Source organism: Akebia trifoliata, chromosome 13, assembly GCF_017979445.1.
Source record: "Akebia trifoliata isolate Shusen 1 chromosome 13, ASM1797944v1, whole genome shotgun sequence".
In the NCBI taxonomy this organism is placed as follows: Eukaryota; Viridiplantae; Streptophyta; class Magnoliopsida; order Ranunculales; family Lardizabalaceae; genus Akebia; species Akebia trifoliata.
Genome location: NC_141387.1, coordinates 3,817,007 through 3,840,798, shown reverse-complemented (window position 1 = coordinate 3,840,798; position 23,792 = coordinate 3,817,007). Strand labels below are relative to the sequence as shown.

The 23,792-nt window shown below is 33.9% G+C and overlaps 3 protein-coding genes across 4 annotated transcripts; all 3 read left to right on the top strand.

Annotated features, from left to right (window-relative positions):
• The first annotated feature begins 610 nt into the window (after positions 1 to 610).
• LOC147387378 (receptor-like serine/threonine-protein kinase SD1-8) lies at positions 611 to 7,104 on the top strand. The gene is made up of 7 exons (XM_086419976.1): positions 611 to 1,972; positions 4,986 to 5,156; positions 5,259 to 5,446; positions 5,522 to 5,732; positions 6,062 to 6,299; positions 6,382 to 6,532; positions 6,616 to 7,104. Exons 1-7 carry the CDS (start codon positions 688 to 690, stop codon positions 6,922 to 6,924), a joined length of 2,553 nt encoding a protein of 850 aa, XP_086276102.1. The 5' UTR covers positions 611 to 687; the 3' UTR covers positions 6,925 to 7,104.
• A 4,103-nt stretch (positions 7,105 to 11,207) lies between these two features.
• LOC147387377 (G-type lectin S-receptor-like serine/threonine-protein kinase At4g27290) lies at positions 11,208 to 14,728 on the top strand. Of its 2 annotated transcripts, XM_086419977.1 has the most exons (7): positions 11,209 to 12,648; positions 12,830 to 12,949; positions 13,176 to 13,324; positions 13,456 to 13,666; positions 13,759 to 13,996; positions 14,087 to 14,237; positions 14,363 to 14,728. In XM_086419977.1, the coding sequence occupies exons 1-7, from the start codon at positions 11,397 to 11,399 to the stop codon at positions 14,672 to 14,674; spliced, it is 2,433 nt and encodes an 810-aa protein (XP_086276103.1). In that variant the 5' UTR covers positions 11,209 to 11,396; the 3' UTR covers positions 14,675 to 14,728. The 2 variants fall into 2 exon arrangements, with proteins under 2 accessions (XP_086276104.1, XP_086276103.1); XM_086419978.1 differs by lacking the exon at positions 12,830 to 12,949 and having other exon boundaries at positions 11,208 to 12,648.
• Positions 14,729 to 17,725: 2,997 nt separating this feature from the next.
• Positions 17,726 to 21,138, top strand: LOC147387376 (G-type lectin S-receptor-like serine/threonine-protein kinase At4g27290). The gene is made up of 3 exons (XM_086421570.1): positions 17,726 to 17,785; positions 20,698 to 20,783; positions 20,877 to 21,138. Exons 1-3 carry the CDS (start codon positions 17,726 to 17,728, stop codon positions 21,136 to 21,138), a joined length of 408 nt encoding a protein of 135 aa, XP_086277696.1.
• Positions 21,139 to 23,792: the final 2,654 nt, after the last annotated feature.

The following is a 23,792-nucleotide window of genomic DNA, read 5'->3' as shown; positions in this document are numbered from 1 at the left end:
AATTTTTTTAAAACAGTAAATTATTCATTTTAATTTCAAAATTGATAAATTTAAACATATTGGTTAAAGTGGGAGAGAAAAAAAACCAATTTTATAAAAATAGTAAGTATTTTTCTCGCTTTAATTTCAATAAAAAGTTTTTAAAAAAAAAAAAATTCCACTTCATAAAACAGTAAAAATTTCCCCCCACACTAAAACCTGTGATGGTAATGCAGCCGATTTCGAATGCCATTAAAACAATGGGTTGGCCGAGGCCACATTACTAATTGATAAGTACAAACTTATAGGTAGCCCAATATTAATTCTGGCTTGAAGATGTAGGGTCTCTTTTGGTTGAAAAGCTTCTTTGAGTGGTTAATTAAAAGGATCAATTAAGTATTTAAGTTAGAAAATTGTCAGGTCTTCCTTCTTGGCTGACTCATATATGGACCCAAATTTCCAAAATCTGTGTGATTGGTTGATTTTTGGTCAGTGGGTCCAACCAAATGGTGTTGTACTTCTCAATAATAATTGAGAAATATTAATTTGAATAATAATTGACGCAAAGAAACAAGAAAACAAAGAAGACTTAAAGAAAAGCATCATCAACGTCAACGTTCTCTGCCTACCTTCATCCCACCTTCCTTTCATACTTAATTAATAATAAATAAATAAACCCAAAGTTTGAGATAGTTTGGTTAGGAAAGAATGAGAAGCATCACTGGTATGCAGTTTCCCCTCATTTTATTCTTCACTTTACTCACATTTTTCTCAAATATTTCCATTGCATCTTATATCCTTACTCCACAACAATCCATTAAAGATGGCGAGACGCTTGTTTCAGAGGGAAATCTCTTTGAATTAGGATTCTTCAGTCCTGGAAATTCGAAGAATCGATATTTGGGAATATGGTACAAGAAAATCCCAATTCAAACAGTAGTTTGGATTGCAAACAGAGACAACCCAATTAAAGATTCATCTGGAATTTTAAAGTTCGATGAAGGCGGACAGCTTGTTCTTCTAAGTGAAGGGTCCAGAATTATGTGGTCGACGAATCAGTCCAAGGCAGAGAACCCAATTGCACAGCTCCTAGACTCAGGAAATTTTGTTATTAGAGAAACAAACAATGATAATCCTGAGAATTATCTTTGGCAGAGTTTCGATTTCCCGACAAATACATTGTTACCTGGAATGAAGCTAGGGTGGGACTTAAGGAGCGGTATGAATAGATTTCTTACATCATGGAAAAATGCTGATGACCCATCAACAGGTGACTATACTTTCAGTATAGATCCTCATGGATTTCCAGAAATATTTCTGTCGAACCGAAAGATTCGGAATTATCGAAGTGGGCCTTGGAATGGGGTTCAATTTAGTGGTGTTCCGGAAATGAGGCCTCTTGATGGTTTAAATTTCAGTTTTGTTGTTAATCAGGATGAGATATATTACAAATTTGATGTCAATAGTGAATCTATTGTTTCAAGGTTGATTGTGAATGAATTTGGTGTGCTTCAACGCCTTACATGGATCTACACAACTAGTGTCAACTGGAACGTTTTCTGGTATGCCCCAAAAGACCAATGTGACCATTATAGAGAGTGTGGTCCTTATGGCATTTGTGACACAAACAAATCGCCTGTTTGCAATTGTGTTCAAGGGTTTGAGCCCAAGTACCCACAGAATTGGAATTTGAGAGAAGGGTCCGGTGGATGTGTTCCGAAAAAGAAATTTGATTGCCATAAGGATGATGGGTTCTTGCTTTTGAAGGGTATGAAATTGCCTGACACTTCGAGCTCGTTTGTTAACGAGAGTATGAGTCTTATGGAATGTGAAGATGAGTGCAGGAAGAATTGTTCATGTACAGCTTATGCGAATTCCGAAATAAACAATGGAGGGAGTGGATGTCTAGTTTGGTTTAGTGGTCTGATCGATCTTCGAGAGTACTCTGGTGGTGGCCAAGATCTGTACGTAAGGATGGCGGCTTCCGACTTAGGTATGTTAAATTGTTCGTGAAATCTTTAATTGCTTTGGATTTTACTAATTAGTTATCAAATTATAAATCTTATGCATAAGATCAGTTCCTACATAAAACATCCAAAAATCCCATAAAAATTCTTTCTTGACTAGAAGTAGCACCCATTCTTGTGGATCAAAATACATGATTGCATGCCATACGATGTTAACAGCAATTTTTTTAGAATTGCAAAAGTTTATAAAAACATAAAAAAAAATATAAATTTGTACGGTTGGATTTGAATTTTAAATTTGAAGTTCACTCATGGCCAATCTACAAAACTTATGATAAAGCAATTTCTTTTTCCCACCTAATCTAGGCCATGAAAACTAGAAAGGGCTAAGTTATTATTATTATTCGACTTATGTGTCAATCAATGTAGACCCAACAAGTCTTTGTAAGATTAGAAGCGTGACTAAGTTAGTCATGTTAGTCTAATTTAATACCAATTAGGCAGGGATCAGTGTATATCTTTTCATGATTAACCCCTAAATCATTCTTGGGTTGCTTGTGAATGTTAGGTAAATTCCATATAAAAAGCAAGTCCCTTTTAAAAAAAATTAATAAAAATAATAGAAAAGAAGATAGAGAAGGAGCAACCCACAGATAGATATAGTTAGTTTTTATAAAATATAATAAATAATATTAAAATAGATATTATAAAGATATCATTTAAAAGATCTCCAAAATCACTAAAACATATTAAATAATAATATTTCAAACAATAGGACATCTCAAGAAAAGAAAAAGGTTGGAACAACATTGTTGTGGGACACAAAATTATTTTCCTTAAAGAACTTTATTTACTGTAAAGTGTCAGCCGACTTTTATGACTTCGATTATTTTCTAAGATAAAACGAAATTTGAAGCTATTGGACAAATGTACGGTAGTGATGGGAGGAAAACGACAGCTTTCCTAGAATTTGGCAAGATTATCACTTTTGATATTTTTTATTTAAAATTTCTAAAAATGTTTTTCTTTTCATTTTGGAATTAAGAAACCCAAATGTGAAAGTGTCCAATCCACAAGTGGTGCAAAGGCGGAAAATTCGGCAATTTCCCTGGACCCATCTGAGATTCCTTAGAACACCGTCCATTATCCATTATCAGTCTTCTAGAAGACTGTGGCTAAAGCTTTCAATTTTTAATTTACCGTGGTTGGTCTAGGGGGTTTTTGTAAGACAATCCATGTGGGCCTAATAAGATTTTTTTGTATTTTTTTTGTATTTCTTTTGGTTTTGGTGACGTTGGGAGTATCCCACATTGGTGAGACTAAGTCTTCCTAGGAGCCCACGTTACACCTGCAACGACTAAGAGGAGCACTCTTGTCGTTAGCAGCACCCTTGACAGATCGGGGCGAATAACCTTTCTTAGCCAATAATTCATTATTTAGTGGATTTTTGTTTTTTTAAGTTGAGTCGGGTACTTGGGCTAGCCAGTCCGACTAACTTTATAGGGGTTATTCGGCCCACATGGATTGCCTTATTGGCGCCAATACTAGAGAGTTCATGGAAAAACTCAGGATCAACTCCAAAAAAATTATGTTGGACTTGAACCATGGTGTTGAAGATGAGGGTCACCAAACTCGTAAATTTCAAATGAAAATTCAATGGTGAAAATTATTTTTGCTTATTATTATTATTATTATTTCTTGAAATTTCTTAAAATTAGGGTGAGGTGAAAATGAGATATTTACTATTTCGGCTAACTGGTCATATTAATTACGAAAATGTGAATGATCATGTTTTCATTAAAAAAAATTCTGAACGATAATGAATTTGACAGTTTTAAAGTGGCTATTTCGCAAGTTTAAAGTGACTCTAAACATGCAAAATTGTCACTTTAAACCTTGCGAAATAGTCACTTTAAAACCTCCGAATTCGTGATCATCCAAGTTTTTGTAATTAAAATGAATAGTGAACCGGAATTGTAAATTCATCAAAAGTTGATCACATTTTCGTAAATATCCCTAAAATTTAGAGATCTACATCACTATGGCATTCACTCATAACTTATGTGCATGCAACCCACCTGTAATTGTGGTGGCCCCTATAAATGCTTGTCGACCAAGGTGATTGCTCTATACATGAGCTTTTGGGTTTCAATTGTCCCAAGCCTAAAATCAAGAAGTGCATCACACCAAGCTGACATTTGGTGCAATATTATATCCAAGCATCATTTCAATGTATTGCCCACTGAATCCTATCAAAACTTTACAGTTAAACATACTTAGGTGAGAATAATGTTAGGATGGGTGATCTCCACCATCCTTTAAAGCCAGTGTGAGCTAACTTAGTTGGTGAATTCTATGGGCGATAATAACACAGACCTGAGTTTGATTTCCGTCAGCACTGAGTTACTGATTCATTTTTATTAAATAAGTATAGTTTTGCCTAGCCATAGTACATTGCATTAGGTGACAGTTGACATAAAATTTGAGTTACAATTGAGAATGGTGTCACGTTCCTATAGCAACATATGGTGTCTACGTGCCACATTTTGTTGGAGATAAACACATCGGGCTGCATGCCAAGTAGAAAACAGCTTGGTTAGGAGCCCGATGTGTTTTTTAATTCCAACCATAACGTGCCATGTAGACACCCTTCCTATTCCATAAGAATGGGACACCTTACCTGACCCTGATTCTAAAATTTTGTCACTCTCCACACCATTTTTGAAGTTGTTGATTAAGCCTTGAAATAGAGTCCATGAAGACCACTGTGGGGAAAAATAGCAATTTTTCAAAATGCAAACAACGCCAAGGATGTGATACCTTTGTGAGTATCTCCTTGGGTTATTGTCAGCTCCAACATTTGCTTAGATGGACAACATGGTTAGGTAGTGGTGGGTATTTGCCTATCTCCTAGTATTTACTCATGTTTCTCAAGAATGGCTCAACTTTTTATAATTTTTTTTTAGCATGATTGGTAAAAGTTTCCTCTCCTTTTTTATTACTTTGAGCTTCATTGATGATAACTTTGATTTAATGCAGAAAAAGTTGGGAGCGCAGACATAAAAAATGATTCTCACACAAAGAAACAAGAAACCATTATTGTTATTGTTGCAGTGACATTGGTAATTCTCTTAATGGGTTTGAGCTTCTGTTTCATATGGAAGAAGAAGAAAATCAAATTCTTATGGGGATCGAAAAAAGAAGATAGAGGTAGAGAGTAACAATTAATTTTCCCTATAGTAATGAGTATTTGAATTTTCTTTAAGCTCATTCTCAAATCTAATGAACTAATTTTTAACCGTCGTAAAACAGTTAATCGGGTGAAAAGCCAAGAATTGCCATTGTTTGATGTGGCAATATCAGGTAGGAGAGACTACTTAGATGAAAAGAAGGATGATCTAGAGCTACCTTTATTGGATTTGGATACCATAGCAGACACCACAAACAACTTTTCGGATGCAAATAAGCTTGGAGAAGGAGGTTTCGGTTCTGTTTATAAGGTAAGATTTTCAATTTCTTACATGTTAATGAAATGAAGTAAACTACTAATGTAGTCGAAAGATTGATTTGAACAGGGAACATTAGCAGATGGACAACAAATAGCAGTGAAGAGACTATCGAAGAATTCAGGTCAAGGAACAGAAGAATTCAAAAATGAAGTTATGTTGATTGCCAAGCTTCAACACAGGAATCTTGTTAGACTTTTGGGTTGCTGCATTGAAGGTGGAGAAAAGATGTTAATCTATGAGTACATGCAAAACAAGAGCTTGGACTTCATTCTCTTTGGTTAGTCCCTCTCAACATTTCTTACATAACAGGATATTTTGATGTTCAATAAATAAGAAAGTAGATTTCTATTTATGAGTTCGTTCAATGGTAGATCTGTTTGATAGTGTAGAAAAATAGGTACATAAATGAAACTGCAATAACAATCAAAATAAAGCGAAAATCAAAACGTAAAGAGATACGAAATTTCCCTCAAGGAAAAACTTACGTAATTGTGGAAAAAAAAGGCTAATATAATACAACCAACATAATACAAGCCATATACATAATAAATAGTGTCAAACAAAACAAGAGCTCGTGTTAAGTTTGTCATTGTGAAATTGTTACAGATAAAACAAAAATCTTATTATTGGATTGGAAAAAGCGATTCAACATTATTGTGGGGATTGCAAGAGGACTTCTTTATCTCCACCAAGATTCTAGATTTAGAATCATTCATAGGGATCTCAAAGCGAGCAACGTTCTTCTTGATGAGGAGATGAACCCTAAAATATCAGACTTCGGAATGGCAAGAATTTTTGGAGGCGACCAAACTGAAGCAAATACAAAGAGAGTAGTCGGAACATAGTAAGTACCCAAAACATAAATATGTACATTCATCAGAAGGTTGGATGCATGTCGCTAAAGCATTTTCCTTCTACATGTGCAGTGGTTATATGTCTCCAGAGTACGCGATGGACGGGCTCTTCTCCGTGAAATCTGATGTCTTTAGCTATGGTGTTTTAGTATTGGAGATAGTAAGTGGCATAAAGAACAGAGGATTTTATCATTTGAACGGCCAACTTAACCTTCTTGGACATGTAAGTGCACAATTTTTCGGTCTCTAATAACTTCAAATTTTCATTTTTCAAATGACCTATATAATGAAGTGAAAATGATCCAGGCATGGAAACTATGGGAAGAAGGAAATTGCATGGATTTGATGGATGCATCAATGGGTGATTCATGGCCAACATTCGAAATTCTTAGATGTATACAAGTTGGCCTCTTGTGTGTTCAAGAACAAGCAGAAGATAGACCAACTATGGGTTCTGTGGTTTTAATGCTGAGTAGTGAAACAGCAACACTGCCTCAGCCTAAGCAGCCTGGTTTCGCTCTTGGGAGGATTTCCTCCCAAACGAACTCGTCTTTCAATAAGCACGAATCATGTACTGTAAACCAAGTGACAGTGACAATGTTCGACCCTCGGTAATTAGATTTGTAATGCACTAAAGCAAATATCTCAAAACTTTTGAGATAATTTTCTCACCATTCTACTTGGTATGTACAAGTCAAACAAATGAATAGATGATCAGTTTTGGTGTAAGATCCTGTATCCCTTGGGAAGACATACCTCATTGTGGCTAAGAGACTTCTAAATTTTTTGTTCCAATTCATAAGTTAATCTTACTTCAAAGGGTGAATTACCTTTTTGTGAGCTGAATTTGAAGAATTTATGATTCCAACTCACTATTCATTTTAATTACCAAAGCGTAAATGGTAATGAAGTTGGAGGTTTTAAGGTGACTATTTCGCAGGTTTTAAGTGATTAATTCGTCACCTTAAAACTTCCGAATTCGAGATAATCCCAATTTTTAGGTCCCTTTTGGATACAAAGTAGAAACTAACTATATGAGAAAAAAGTTTTTTAGAAAGTAGAAAGTAATTTCTTTTTAAAGTTAATTTTTTTAAATTAAACAACATTTTTAACTTTCACAAGTAAAAAAGTTACTTTTTTAAAGACCAGACTACTCGCATGTTTGACCTGCCTTGCCTTATTTCCAGCTGTTGAATGGAGTAATCTGGGAATAGCTATTTTGCCAATTGCATTCATCTGCGTGGAGCGAAGGGCACCTTCAAACAAAATTCCAGGGCGGCGAGGGAAATTTCATCCAAGTGGATTACTGTTTACGACAGACTCCATACCAAGGATGTAAGTGTTCTCCTTCTTATTCGTTCTTAGGATTCATTCCGTTCCAGGGACAAGCTACTACCGCTACACGCGGGACGTTCCTTGGTGGGTCAGCTCAGTTAGTGAAGGGTGCTGCCCCATGGACAAAACTATCGCTAGAAGTAGGAAACGCAAACGAGTTACGAGGTGAGGGAGCAGATAAAGCCACTTTAGCCGCCGGTTACCGACCTTAAAAGGGTACTTCTTACTCTGATTCTGCTTCAACTGGATCAACTGCTGAAACTAGATCTACTGAGGAAACTCGCTTTCTTGCAGCTGTTTCCCCTCCCAAAGGTTGGAGATAAAGTATATGACTCAGGCTAGGCCCCAGAAGCTGCCATCTATCGAAATCGGGTCTTAATCTTTTAGCCAGTGGAGAAGATTCCTTCGAGATTTGAATGTCTGAACTTCATCACTACGATCAAAGGTATACGTGTTATACAATATACAAACCCTTTCACCTGGCAAAATCACATGAAAATGGAATGACTACGCAATCTTTTATACTTGTAATTAGAACTCCAAATTTCCTTCCCATCATTGAAACTTAGATATGAGTCAAGTTTTCAACTACGAGCTAGAAGAACGTGGGATAAGATAAAGGAACTCAAAGAGCCTAATAAATTTGAGCTAGAGAACTCTTTCGGGTCTCTTGTAGTAAAATTATCTAAAAAAAAAGTTTGCTTTCTCAAAAGAGGGATAATCATGATTGCTAAATAAAATCAAGAAATCAAAACCACACCACAAGCACAATTTTTATGCAAAATAACTAAGTCCTAAACAATGTAATTGTAAAACCCTTAGGTATTAAACTTAGGCCTCCGCATGCTCCTTAAAGATAGTTAAACATTTTTTATTATATGAGTTAAAAGTTTTAGAATGGACTGATTTTTTTGTGATCTCTATGGTGAGGAGATCAGCCTCACAAAAAAGCAACTCATTGTGAAACTTCTAACCTTAGTTTACAAGTTGAAGAATCGTGGATTGTCAATTATTTGTAAACCACTTTTCATGGGGTTAGAACTTTTAGAATGAGTTGATTTTTTGTGAGGAATAGAGACCATCCTCACAAAAAAAAAAAATTATATAAATAAATAAATAAAAATTCAATTGCTTGCAAAACTTCTAGTCCATATATTGAAATATGTTTGGCTCTCTTTACGTCCCCCGAATGCTTACCTATATCTATATATTGAAAAATTATTAGGGGTCTGCATCTTCCAAAATCTTATTAGTTTTTTATTTTATTTTATTTTATTTTTTAAATTAAAAAATTGGAGGTTTCTCAATTCTATATAAAGAAACAGAATAAAGAAATTGTGTTAAAGGGTGGGGTTGGGTTAGTTTAAGCTAAACTTAGCGCAAATCAACCCCGTTGCCATCACTAGAATTTGTCCGTTTACGGGTGGGCATCCTCTTTGGGGTTACGAGGTAAAAGCGAAAACATAATAAAGTTGGAGAGCTATCATCATAAAATGAAAGCGAAGAGGAAAGACAATAAAGTTAGAGGTACTCTTGGAAAAGAAAGAATAGAAAAAAGCAATAAAGTTACCGTTGGGACGGGATGTATTCTTTATCCGAAGGTAAACATTGAGACAAAGGGATTCATTAAAAGTTTCAACCTTTCAGCCGTATTTTAACTTTATATATAATATTTTGTAAAAGGCACAATGTAAATTTTTCTTTTTTAAAAAAATATTAAAATTTTATTTTTAAACGATTTTTAAATTTAGCATATCTTTGTTTTACTTGCCTAGAGTGTTTAAATCTCCGTTACCAGGTTCATTGATTTTGTGCCAAACCACAAATCGATATAAATTGAACTAGTTTGAGGTTCAATTCGTAGTGAGTAGGGGTGGAACTAGGATTTTCTTGTAGTGGGGGTAAACTATAGTTAATGCTACAGTTGAAGCATTTGTAAAAGAATGGTTTTGGGGAGAAATTTAGGGTTTTTAGTTACAAATTGAAAAAAATAATATTTAGGTCATTTTCAATTAGACTATAAGAGAAGGCCAATCAAGAGTCAAGGTCATCTCCAAAAAAATTCAAGGGTAGCAAAAATTGGTGGGAGGTGAGGGAATGGGGGTAAATGGGGCTTGTAATTTGTTGAAAATATAAAGATATCTTAAAGTTCTGTGGGGGCAATAACCCCACGACTCCTTTCTAGTTTCACCCTTGATTGTGAATAGGTCAACAATAGCAAACTTGATCAACCCCCTTGTTTATGCGAATTTTAGAAATGTCCCCAAGGTTTGGTCATTATTAAAATTAACCCTTATTTTTGAAATCCTAAGATTTAATCAAACATTAAAGACACACCTTTGTTTTCAAACTAGTGATATGTCCCTTTGCCTCTTGGCTTGAGTCTTTTTCCTATGAGATTTACATAAAGTACTTATATATCCCTTACAAACTAGCTCTACAAATCAGATACATTCAAGAGTGGCGAACCACGAATTGTAAATCCGAATTTGAAAAGAGCCAACTAAGTAACATAGGTGGAAATTATGATTAGACTGGTCACGAGATACTTGCACAACATTAATTGAAGTTTATTTTAGAAGTAAATGAAATGGTCCCCATGTAAAAATCCCACCTAAACATAGGGCCTATTAATTAAAGTTTATTTTAGAACTTCCCACAAATTAATAAGGGCAACCCACACCATAGCCGAATTATTTTGCCTTATATAGGTTAAAAGTTTTGGGGCGAACTGATTTTTGGTGAGGAGGATCTCTATGATGAGGATATCATCTTCACCAAAAATTAGTTCATTCCTAAATTTTTAACTCCATCAAAACAAGTTCGAAAAATATTTATTGTCCATTTTTTTGTAAATCATTTTGTATGGGATTAGAAGTTTCAGAATGAGCTGATTTTCAGTGAGAATGATCTGTTCATGATAAAGATCTTCCTCACCAAAATTCAGCTAATTCCGAAACTTATAATCCATATAAGACAAAATAATTCAATTATGATGTGGGTGACCCTTATTAATTCGTGGAGTGCTTTTATAATTACTTTCGTAAAGGTTTTGTGACTTATGAGTCATCTTAGAAGTTAAAACTCTATTTACTTTAAAAGGTTGCGGTTGGACTACGGCAACTTGGATCTTCACTGAATATTTCTCCAAATTTTTTCAATAATTTGTAAAAGAAAAAATTTATTAAATCAATGGAATAATTGAGGATTTATCAACTAAACTTCCTCAAGTGTGATCTTGGACATCTCCCCATCCCTTCGGGTTGTAACCATTATAATTACACCATCAAAAAACATGTTTAAATCCAACATTCCAATTCCATAGAAATCCATAGAAAAAAAAAAAAAAAAAAGTTAAATCCACCGATCATAAATCACTAATCATGTTATTTTTCTCTTGTATGGATCCACCAAATGGAGAGCACCATTGACTTGTATAACAAATATCAACATTATACCCAATTTTTCAATGGTTGTGGGACACCACACTTTATTGCTTAATATCCAAGTCAAAGTCAATGGGTTGGTAGATAAATAAATAAAGCTTGATTTTAGTCATCTGTGGTTGACATTTCTTAAACATTAGCTTGTTTTCTCAAAGAAGAACACAAAGAATGCACAACCGTATCGTTCCTTTGATTGGAATAAGTCGGTTTGCCAAATCAAGCTGAAAACTTGCAGAGTTTCCAGTTTCTAAACAAAACCCACTAATTTTATAGTTTAGAATTCCAATTAGAGATTGAAAAATACCGATGGAGGGTCTTCCCTTCCTCTTGTTCTACATGTTTTCTCTCTCATTCTTCCCAGAAATCTCCTCTGGGATTGATACCTTAGCTTCAAACCAATCTATAGCTGATGGGCAGACCTTAGTTTCGTCAGGCGAAACCTTCGAATTAGGATTCTTCAGTCCTGGAAATTCGAGAAACCGGTACTTGGGCATATGGTTCAAGAATATCCCAATTAAGACAGTAGTTTGGGTTGCAAACAGAAACAACCCGGTACCCGATCGATCAGGAGTTCTAAAGATCAATAACGATGGAAATATGGTAATTCTCAATGGAACACAGAGTCCTGTCTGGACTTCGGGTTCATCGAGAGCAGCGGCGAATCTAATAGTACAACTCCTTGAATCTGGAAATCTTGTTTTGAGAGATGGTAATTCACAAAGCTACTTATGGCAGAGTTTTGATTATCCTTGTGATACGTTGATACAAGGCATGAAGATGGGATGGAACTTAAAAACTGGTCAGAATTGGAATCTATCGTCGTGGAAGAGCGTGGACGATCCTTCTCATGGAGATTACACTTATGGTGTAGATGCGCGTGGGCTTCCTCAATTATTCCTTCGTAAGGGATCGAAAATTGAGTATCGAAGCGGGCCTTGGGATGGAGTTCGATTTGGTGGAGGTCATGTGCTGAAGAGAAACTCAGTGTACATGCCAATTTTCGTCTTTAATGCTGACAATGCCTACTACACGTACGAAAACAATGAGAAATCCATCATTACAAGGTTCGCTGTGGATCAATCGGGTTCACTTCAATACTTCTCATGGAACAATATTCGGAGTGAATGGATTCCTATAATAAAATTGCAGAAAGATAGTTGTGATAATTATGCTTCATGTGGTGTCTATGGTATTTGTAACATTAATGATTCACCAGTTTGTAATTGTCTCAAAGGGTTCAAACCGAAATCGCCACAAGACTGGAATGCATTTGATACATCTGGTGGATGTGTTCGGAGTTCGCCGTGGAAATGCGGGCAGGACGAGGGGTTCCGTAGATTTAAAATGTTGAAATTGCCCGATACATCACATCTTTTGAACAAGAGTGTGAGCTCTAGGAAGGAGTGTGAAAAGGAATGCTTGGCAAACTGTTCTTGTACGGCTTATGCTAGTACGGAGGTTAGCGCTTGTGTTGTCTGGTATGGGGATCTGATCGATGTTAGAGATTACAGCGAAGGTGGGCAGGACCTCTACGTACGGATGGCAGCTTCGGAACTTCGTAAGTAATTTCTATACATTTAATCTTGTGATGGAAATTTTAAGCGTAAGAACAGCCTAGAGTAAGAATGGGCGTTAAAATTTTTGGGCTCAAGCTGAAAGGGTAGTTAACTAATCGTAGATTAGGTTAAATTAGAATTAAGTTTGAGAAGATATAATTCTTTCTTTTGTAACTTACGTAGAATCAAACAAGGGAAAGCGAGTTCTGGTGATCATTATTGTATCAGTAGTTGTGGGAATTTTTCTCTTGGGCACAATCGGCTTGTACATAATTTGGAAGAAGAGGAGAACAAACAGAGGAGGTAAAATTACTCATCCACACTTGCAAACATTCTTACACTGAATGTGATCTTGGCTATACAAATGTGCAAAACTTGTTTTCTTTTGCTTTGCATACATTATAGCTATGTTCAACAAGAATCATACTATAGGTCATCTGAATAACCCACCAACCGATTGCATTTCTTTGATGGTTTAGGGGGGAAAATGTTTAAAATAACATTTTTGTACATTCTTCCAATGAAACAGGTGAAAATCCCTATACAGATTATGCAAATGATAGTCAGGAGGAAGACCTAGAGTTGCAATTATATGATTTGGTCACCATTGAAGCTGCCACGAATTTCTTCTCACTTGAAAATAAGATTGGAGAGGGCGGTTTTGGCTCTGTTTACATGGTAACTTCTTATATTGACCAAATCTATCATACTTAAGATGGAACATTAAATGAACTTTTTAGTGTAATATTAACATGAATGCTTTCTATAATTGGATGGAAAATTACATGCATGTTGCCTACTTAATGTAGGGTCAGCTATCGACAGGAGAAGCAATAGCAGTGAAAAGGCTCTCAAAGGATTCGGGACAAGGCATGAAAGAGTTCAAGAACGAGGTTGTTTTAATTGCCAAGCTTCAACATCGGAATCTCGTTCGACTTTTGGGTTGTTGCATTCAGGGAAAGGAGAAGATGTTAATCTATGAGTACATGCCAAACAAAAGTTTGGACAACTTTATCTTCGGTTCGGCTCCTCTTAAGATTTCTCATATATTTCACATAGTTTCAATGAAGTAACAAAATCCTAACAAATTAATTGTAACGAAACAATTTCAGATCAACCAAGAGGTAATTCACTCGATTGGCAAAAGCGGTTTGACATCATAATGGGAATTGCTCGTGGACTTCTTTATCTTCATCAAGATTCAAGATTGAGAATTATTCATAGAGATCTAAAGGCCAGCAATGTTCTTTTAGATAAAGAAATGAACCCCAAAATTTCAGACTTTGGTATAGCAAGAACGTTTAGAGTTGATCAGATTCAAGCAAAAACAAAAATGGTGATTGGAACTTAGTGAGTGCCACTAGACTTGATTCTACTCTAGATATACATATTTGGCGACTTTTAATATAAAAATTATAATTTCTTTGATGATCCATGTAGTGGTTATATGTCTCCGGAGTATGCCTTAGATGGGTTCTTTTCAGTGAAATCCGATGTCTATAGCTTCGGTGTTATAGTGTTGGAGATAGTGAGCGGCAAAAAAAACAGAGGTTTTATTCATCCTGACCATGACCACAATCTTCTCGGGCATGTACGTATCAAATCGAAACTGTTCTTATTCCTTCTAAATTTAATTTAATTAGCATATATAAACTCACATCTTTTTTAATTCTTTGAAGTTAACTAACAACAAAAAATGAATTTGAATTGCTTTAGGCCTGGACATTATGGAATGAAGGCAAACCTTTGGAGCTAATAGATCCATTGATGGAGAACCCTGTTCAAGCTACCTTGTCTGAAATGTTGAGATGTATTCATGTGGGTCTTCTATGTGTGCAAATACGTCCAGAAGATAGGCCGAACATGTCGTATGTGGTTTTAATGTTAGGTAGTGAGACTGCAATTTTACCCAAGCCTAACCGACCTGGGTTTTTCTCAGAAAGGTTTCTCCCCGACAAAGAGTCGTCATCTATGGAAAAAAATGCTTGCTCTGCAAATGTGTCCGTGACAATGTTAGACGGTCGATAAAAGATTTGTTTGCCTACCCATATTTATTTGTATATAAACACACAAATTTCATCATTTTTCAGATATGTGCTACCACATTCTTGAAGTATTAATTGCTAGACAAGAGCTCGCATTAACTGTATACTAATACAAAACTATGTTACTAATTAAACAAATATGCTTTGACATTATTTGAGGATCCCGAGAGGACTTCTTTGTCTTCACCAAGATTCTTGATTTAGAATCATTCATAGAGATCTCAAAATGAGCAACATATATGATTATTTACATTCATCGTAAGTGCCCATATCACTAAATATTTCCTTCCAACATTGGAATGCAGTGGTTATATGTCTGCAACGTTTGCAATGGACACTGAAATCTGATGCCTTTAGACATGGTGTTTCAGTGCTGGAGATAATAAATGGTATGAACTGTGAAGAATAAAGGATTTTATAATTGAAAGAACCAAGATGATCTTCTTTGACATGTAAGTACCCAAAATTTTCATCCGTAATAGTTAATATTTAATTATATTTAAATAATATAATTATTTTAGTAGATTCAACTAAAAGAACATTAATTATTTTTTATATCTTTGGTGATAAGTTGAAGGACATTTTTGGGGTGTAATAAGTAAAAGCTGGGGTGTCAATAGTAGCTCTCTCTTTTTTTACGTCACATATGTGAGGTGTACTTAAATATTTTTTAAATCAAGAGAAAATACTACTACAATGGAAAATTTTAGTAATTTATACATGTATCTAACATTTAAATTATTTGTCTAAAAAATTTAAAAATTAAATTAGATTATCCATAATGAAATATGATCATTCCTACTATTTCTAGAAGTTAATAAAGATTATTATGTTTAATATTAAAATCCAAAGACCTCATCAATCAAAATTTTAATGTGATCTTGAGTGTTCTAGAACCAAATTTCTTTAATCAATCCCAATGTTAGGTGGACAAATTAAAATATTTCTTCATTTGTTTTTCTTAAAGAGTCCGAACCATATCCACCTTGGGTTGAGGATTAAATTCTCCTCCCACACTTCAACACATACTACGTAAATCACAATTCAAAGAGATATTTCAAGCATTAATTTCTTTTATTGTAACTTTTGTGGTATGTGTTGAGGTGTGGGTCCACCCTTGATATGATCCGGACTCTCTTTAAAACATGTGGGCCACTACACATCATGTTGGTCAAACCATCCCAACTGCAAAACTCGAGGACTATGCCGAGTTTATTAATAAGCATCAGAAAAAAGAAATCATTTACACCACCCAATAAATTTATTCCTTTTATATTTGATTAAATTTCAAATTAACAGATGCATCAAAAGAAAAATTCACATGCTAGAATCATAATTTTAAAATTCTTTGAATTGGATTTTGAGGTGACTCAAAAGTCCTCAAAACTTATTTGCTAAGTCAATTTCATCAACTCAGCCAAGTCAGATTGAAAATGCATTGAGTCAAATAGTAAACTCAATTGAGTTGTTCAATTATATATTATTGGGAAAATTATTAAAATAAGGCTAATCTTATTATTGAGATATTTATGAAAAATTAATCAACTTTTGACGAATTCCCGTGCCTTAGCTTCCCATCTTTATGTTCCTCTACATAAATAGTTGGCCTATCCAACAATTTAAAAAAGAAAAACGCTGGCAGTCCCACGATTTATATAGGATTGTTAGACTTATAGGTATGTAAATGAAAAAATGAAAAATTAAAATACAGTCCAAGCTTTTTAAATTACTTAGAATTTATCATCTTTAGCTAATAAACAATAATTTTTAATTTCCCAATTTACAATTTAATATATTTTTATTTGACTAGTTGGAGTGTACTCAAAAGACTTCAACTGGGCTAGATTTGTGGACATCCGAGTCGAACTGAATAGAGTTTTCCAGTTTTAAAACCATAGATTAGAAGTGTCGGGAGACACCACCACATAAGCGTTGATACTTTAAGCACCATTAATTAAAGTATTTTTTAAGACTCGGCCAAGTGGTCTTTAATAATCAACCACGCTAATTTCTGGTGTGTTGGTTGGTCAAGGGTCACTCCATCTGGTCCATTTACAACATCAATGTCTGGTCCACTCTTTAATGGAAATAGACCATAAAATTGAGTATGATAGATGGCTCGAAAGGGTTATATATATTTCACCATAAGAGAATTTAAAAATAAATAAATTCTAGTTCACTGATCATAAATCACTAATATATATGGGTCCCTTTCAGCAACAAACATTTTGACAAACATTTTGGCAAAACATTTTTCAAAACATGGGTTATAGGTTTTGGAATGGGCTGATTTTTGGTGAGGATGATCTCTACGGTGAGGAGATCATCCTCATCAAAAATCAGCCCATTCCAAAACTTCTAGCCCCATGTTAACAGGTTGAAAATCTCTACGGTGAGGAGATCATCCTCATCAAAAATCAGCCCATTCCAAAACTTCTAGCCCCATGTTAACAGGTTGAAAAATTGTGAACCGTCCATTTTTTGTAAACCATTTTTGATGGGTTAGAAGTTTTGGAATGGGCTGATTTTTGGTGATGATGATCTATTCCCTGTAGAGATCATCCTCACCAAAAATCAGCCCATTCCAAAACCTGTAACTCATATTTTCAAAAATGTTTTGCCAAAATGTTTGTCAAAATGTTTGTTGCTGAACATTTCCCAATATATATATATATATATATTTTTTTACCAAAACATGCACTGAAAATTAAAAACTTTCAAAAATAGAAGACATTTTATGTCGGAAACAATAAATTACGATTTTCAGAATTAAAACATTTTACTTAACCTGGTAAAAAAAAATATACTGTTTAATAAAATAGAATTCTTTTAAACAACTTATTGAAATTAAAATGGGAAATACATTACTGTCTTATAAATATGAATTTTTTTGCTTACTTAAACCAAAAAATTTAATTCTGAAAACGATCATTCACCTTTTTGGAATTAAAATAAGTATTCTACTATTTTGAAAAAAATGCAAATTTTCTATGGCTTTTTCCATTTATTAAGGTTTTATGTCTAGATCCGCTAAATGGTGGATGTGTACCGTGGACCAAAGACTCATGATTCAATGGGTGAAATAGTGACACATGTCAGTCTTTTGCTGGCCATTAGAGTGGGGAAAGCAACATTTTTTCTTCTTGAAAACTCAAACCAAAGAACCTTGACTGATGTCGACTGCTTAGGCTAAAAGATCTTTCTTTTCAAATAATTTAAATTGAAAGGAACTTCTTTAGATGTGTCTGGCTCAAGTTTATCAAATTTCCATACACGGCAATTGAAAATTGAGGGTGGTTGGCCCTGCTATTGCGAATTAAGCGTTGACGTAATAAGAAGAAAAAGTCACAAAAGTTGTGAATCAATCCCTTCTATTAGATTATTAGATTGAGTCGTGATTATCTGGCTTACCTAGAGGCATACTCAATCAACACCCTTGATGTGACAGGCTTGAAAATGTAGATCTACTCTCTTAGAGATATGAAACAGCACCTTTTTATGAGAAATTATAATTTTGCATCCCAAGAAGAGTAGATCTACGATTTTCAATCCTGTCAGGTCAGGGATGTCGATTGAATATGTCATGTATGTAAGTTAGATTATCATGATTCTATTAGATTATGATGTATTATATTAAAATATTTATTGATACACCTGTCGATGCTATAAGATTCTAATCAACATTGAGATACCCATAAAACTTCTTAGTGTCCCCCAATGACAAAGTACATGTAAGACATTCTTAATACCTTTAATCTTTAAAATGCATGCACATTCTTTGTATCCTTAAATTGGAATCATTGAAGATTCGCAAAATGTAAATGTGAATGAGTTTATACTGTGTGGAAGCGAAACACGAGCAAAAATAATAAGTCAAACACACATGGAGAATACAAGGATTAAAGTGATTTGACAAATATGGTACGCTCATGGAGCGGAGGGGGAGATCAATTCACTTTCAATGATAAAGATTACAAGCTCTTAGACATCAACAACTCTCAATACTCAAAAACCTCACAAAATAATATATATATATATATATATATATATATATATATATATATATATATATATATATATATATATATATAAATAAAAAAAGGAAAAATCACTAAAAGAGAGTTAAATGTTTTAATATTTACAAAAAAAAAATCTATTTTTTTAAAAATTAAGAAAAATGAATTAAATCACTGAACAGTCCAGCATTTTAAATTAAGACTATCCATTATTTTAACAATTCATAGGGCATTTTTGGTAAAGCAATGTATTTTAGCACATTAAAACACTGAACAGTAAAAAGAATTACTAAAACGCTGGACTGTCCAGCGACTTAATTTGTTTTTGGTAATTTTTGAAAAAATAGATTCATTTTTGTGAATATTTAACCTTTTTTTAAAAGTAATTTTCCCTAAAAAAAAAAAAAAAAAGTAAAATCACCATCAAAACCTAGTTTGAAAAGGCCTCTTTACTTTTGAATTAGCCTCTTGAAACCCAAGTCCAACTTTTAAACATTTCACAAATGAATCATGATAAAATGACTCCCACGCGTGGCATGATCAATCAATTCCCCTTGATGTGATGTGCTAGAATCGTAGATACGTACCCTCGAGATAGACAATTATACTAGTATAGGGATGTGCAATTGTGTATCTCGAAGAGTACAGATCTACAACTCTTTGACATGTCACGTTAGGACAATCGATTTAATATGCCACGTGGGGGAGTCATTTTATCATTACTCTTTGTGAATAGGTATTTGTTGTTTCAAAATTTATGTGCTAAGCTGATGAAAAATGGCATGACCCAACATGTATTGAGAAAGAGTCGTGATAATCTAACTCCCCCACGTGGCATACTCAAAATATTCTCTTGACCAAGCATGTATTAGAACCATAGGTTTTATACCTCAGGATACATATCTACACATCCTCATAATTATTGTACAATTGTGTATCCCTAGAAAAAAAAAATTTATGATTTGAACGCATGCTACCTGAGGAGAGTATTTTGTATGCTAGGTGGGGGACTCAGAAAATCATTATTCATTGAAAAACAAGTAAAATCAATCACCTAAAGATAACCTACTCACTGATATTTCTCAGTATCGCAGACTCATTGGTATATTGTTTTACCTTACTATTTCCAGACCTGATATTACCTTTGTTGTACATAAACTAAATTAATTTTGGCTCATCCTCGAGTTCCACACATGCTAGCAACCCATCATTTACTTAGATATCTTAAATCAAATCTTGGCTAAAGATTATTTTTTTCTGGCAATTCTTCTATTCAACTCAGGGCCTTTTCGGATGTTGACTAGGGAGCTTGTTTGGATACAAGGAGATTAGTTACTAGTTTTTGTGTATTTCTTAGTGATTCTTTAATATCTTGGAAGGCTAAAAAGCAAGTAATCATCTCCAAGTTTTCAATTGAAGTAGAATATCGTGCATTGGCCTCTATCGCTAGTGAATTAATGTGGCTTTGACAGTTACTACAAGATTTTTAGTTTGATATCTCATCTCCAGTTATTTTGTTTTGCGATAATCAAGTTGCCATACACATAGCATCTAACCATATTTTCATGAACGGACAAAACACATCGAGCTTAATTGTCATTTTGTTCAAGATAAAGTGACAGAGGGAGTTATTCGACTTATGACAGTTAGAACTCAGCATCAACTTGCAGACCTTTTTACAAAAGCTTTGCCATCCTTATTACTAATTCCACTTCTATCCAAGATGGCTATCAAAGATTTTCACAGTCCATCTTGAGGGGGAGTATTAAAACATTATTAGTAATTAGTTTGTTTGTTTGTTTGTTTGTTAGTTAGTTAGTTAGTCAGTTAATATTTCTAGTTTTGTTATAGCTAGCATGGTTGTAATTACTTTCTCTGTTTTGTATTGCTTAGCTTAGCTATCTATAGTAGAAGCATCTCGTGTAATGGAAGAGGTTTTTTTTTTTTTAATGAGAAAATACATTTTTTTTCTTCCTTGTTCTTAAAACAGATCCCCATCTGGACTTCGGATTCATCAAGAGCAGCAGCTAATCCAATTGTACAACTTCTTGAATCAGGAAATCTTGTTCTGAGATGGCAATGTCGAAAGCTACTTATGATAGAGTATTGATTATTCGTGCGATACATTGATATAAGGAATGAAGCTATTGTTGGTGATTACACCTGCAGTGTAGGTGCCCATGGGCTTCCAGCTATAGTCTTTCGTAAGGGATTGGAAATTAAGTATCGAAGCGGGCCTTGGGATGGCGTTCGGTTTGGTGGAAGTCCCGAGGAGAAGAGAAACCTTGTTTTCTCGCCAAATTTCTCCTTTAAGACTAACGATGCGTATTATACCTTCATAAAGAACCAGAAATCCACCATTACAAGGTTTGTTGTTAATCAATCGAGCTCTCTTGAATTCTACACATGGAACGATGGGCGTAGAGAATGAATTCTTCTGGTAGTGTTACAGAAAGATAAGTGTGATAATTATGTTGCATGTGGTCCCTATGGTACTTGTAACATTAATGATTCACCAGTTTGTGATTGTCTCAATGGTTTCAAACCGAAATCAAAACAAAACTGGGATAAATTTGACTTATCAAGTGGATGTGTTCAGAGTTCGCCATGGAATTACGGCACGATGAGGGGTTTCTTAGGTTTAAAATGTTGAAATTGCCTGATATATCATATTTTTTTAATAAGAGTGTGAGCTCTAGAAAGGACAATGAAAAGGAATGCTTGGCAAATTGTTCTTGTATGGCTTATGCTAGTACGGAAATTAGCGCATGTGTTGTCTGGTATGGGGATTTGATTGATATTAGAGAGTATATCGAAGGTGGGCAAGATCTCTACATACAGATGGGAGCTTCGGAACTTCGTAAGTAATTTCTGTATAATTTCTCATCTGATGGTAGTTTTCAATGTTTTTAGACACTGAAGCGTGAGGCAAGGAGTTTTGCAAGCTAGCGCCTCAACGGGTAAAGCACAAGCCTCACATGAATGATATTTTTAAATAAATAATATAATATTTAAAATAATTATATTACAAAACTAATAAATTAGGATAACCATTGTATACTTTTTTAATTCCAAAATCACAATGAAATTTCAAGTTTTAATCCATTAAAATGAATAATAATATAAAATCTTATTATTTTATATTTTAGCAAAATTGAAATAATTTGTATTTGAATAATTGGAAGTCTCTACAATAAAGAACTATTTTATATTTATTGCAAAAATACAACTAAATATTATTATTTTTTCAATTATTTCATTTGCATAATATTTAATACGACAAAATTGTGTATAAATCAACTCAACTCAAATATTTTATTTGCATATATTACTACTTTATACTTGCATTCATTTCTAGGTAATCCAATTATATTGCATACTAATAGTAACAAAGAAGTAGAAATTAGAAGAAAAAAATAACAAATAATTTAAATAAATTTTTTTTTTTTTTTGCTTAAATAGAAAAAATAAATAAATAAATAAAGAAAGAAAGAAGTAAAGTATAAAGAAGAACAAGGAGAAGTTAAGAGGAAAAAATGCATTATTTAAGAAATAAATAAACTAAAGTGAGGTGTATGCCTTTTAATTTCAACGATGCCTCAGGGCGTTTTTTATGAGCCTCATTCAGAGGCGTATGCCTCACGCGCCTCTAAAAACCTTGGTTTTAAGTATAAGAACAGCCTAGATTCAGGATGGGCGTTAAAAATTCCGGGCTCAAGCCGAAAGGGTAGCTAACTGATGGTAGATTAGGTTAAATTAGAATGAAGTTTGAGAAGAATTAATTCGTACTTTTTGCAACTTATGTAGATTCCAACAAGGGGAAGCCAGCTCTGGTGATCGTTGTGGTATCAGTAGTTCTAGGGATGCTTCTCTTGGGCTCAGTCAGCTTTTACATAATTTGAAAGAGGAGGAGAAGAAACAGAGGTAAAATAATTCATCCACACTTCCGTTCTTATACAAATGTGCAGAACATGCATGGAGGCCTTGACGTCAAACCTTGTTTGACAAGAATCATAATTTAAAACATTGAAATAACCTCCCAACTGATTGCATTATTTGGATGGTTTAGGAGGGAAAAAGTTTAAGATATGATATTTTCATTTCCTTCTTGTTTATTTTCTTAATGTATAGATAGTTTAGGTGATCTGAACATTAATTGGAGGCCTTGACGTCTATGGCTCTTATTTAGTTACCATAGTATGTGGTGTACATGTCCAAGACTTTCTTCTTGTTATAGTGTAGCCATGAGGTTTAGTGTTTCGCTTTCTCTATTTTGTATATCCCACAGTTCTTTTTTTTTTTTTTCAATGTAAAACAGGTAGAAATCAAGATGGAGATAATACAGATGAGAGTAAAGAGGGAGACCTAGACTTGCATGTATTTGATTTGACTACCATTGAAGCTTCAACTAACAATTTCTCAATTGAAAATGAGATTGGAGAGGGTGATTTTGGTCATGTTTACAAGGTAACATCTTGTACTAATCAAATCTATTATAGTTAAGATGAAAATTTTAATGAATTTTTTTTTTTCCTGATAACATTATGATGATTGTATGCATCATATTATGATGCATGAGATGCATTGTATAATTGTCAATGTATCTCATAATAAAAGGAAGGCTGAGGGGGTAATTGAGAATAAAATATTTTGTAATATCTATTAAAATATTTTAAATTAGGAATTATAGTTGATTAGTATATCTATATTAAGTTAGTTTCTTTTATCTTGGTTGATGTAATCTCTATAAATACCCAAATAGGATTCATGTAATATTCATCCAAGAATTCTCATAAAATCAGATTTCTACACTCTCAACAGTTCTCATATATTTTACTTTAATTTATTGAAGTTAACAAAAGCTCAATAAATTGGCTGCAAATTTTTTCATATCAAACAAGAGGTACTTCACTCGATTGGAAAAAGCGCTTTGATATCATAATGGGAATTGCTTGATCAGACTGAAGCAAATACAAAAAGGGTGGTTGGAACTTTGTTAGTGAGTGCGCAAGACATGTATTTATTCTACATGTACATATTTCAAATGTTAATTTAATATAATAAAAGAAAAAAAAAATTCTTTGA

Bases quoted from the DNA above. Each gene is read 5' to 3' on its own strand.
- LOC147387376 (XM_086421570.1), top strand. From the start codon at position 17,726: ATGGTGGATGTGTACCGTGGACCAAAGACTCATGATTCAATGGGTGAA. The intron at 17,786-20,697 runs GTCAGTCTTTTG...TTCTTAAAACAG, and splicing joins TGGGTGAAATAGTGACACAT to ATCCCCATCTGGACTTCGGA. The intron at 20,784-20,876 runs GCAATGTCGAAA...TTACACCTGCAG, and splicing joins GGAAATCTTGTTCTGAGATG to TGTAGGTGCCCATGGGCTTC.
- LOC147387377 (XM_086419977.1), top strand. From the start codon at position 11,397: ATGGAGGGTCTTCCCTTCCTCTTGTTCTACATGTTTTCTCTCTCATTC. The intron at 12,649-12,829 runs GTAAGTAATTTC...TAACTTACGTAG, and splicing joins GATGGCAGCTTCGGAACTTC to AATCAAACAAGGGAAAGCGA. The intron at 12,950-13,175 runs GTAAAATTACTC...CCAATGAAACAG, and splicing joins GAGGAGAACAAACAGAGGAG to GTGAAAATCCCTATACAGAT.
- LOC147387378 (XM_086419976.1), top strand. From the start codon at position 688: ATGAGAAGCATCACTGGTATGCAGTTTCCCCTCATTTTATTCTTCACT. The intron at 1,973-4,985 runs GTATGTTAAATT...GATTTAATGCAG, and splicing joins GATGGCGGCTTCCGACTTAG to AAAAAGTTGGGAGCGCAGAC. The intron at 5,447-5,521 runs GTAAGATTTTCA...TGATTTGAACAG, and splicing joins GTTTCGGTTCTGTTTATAAG to GGAACATTAGCAGATGGACA.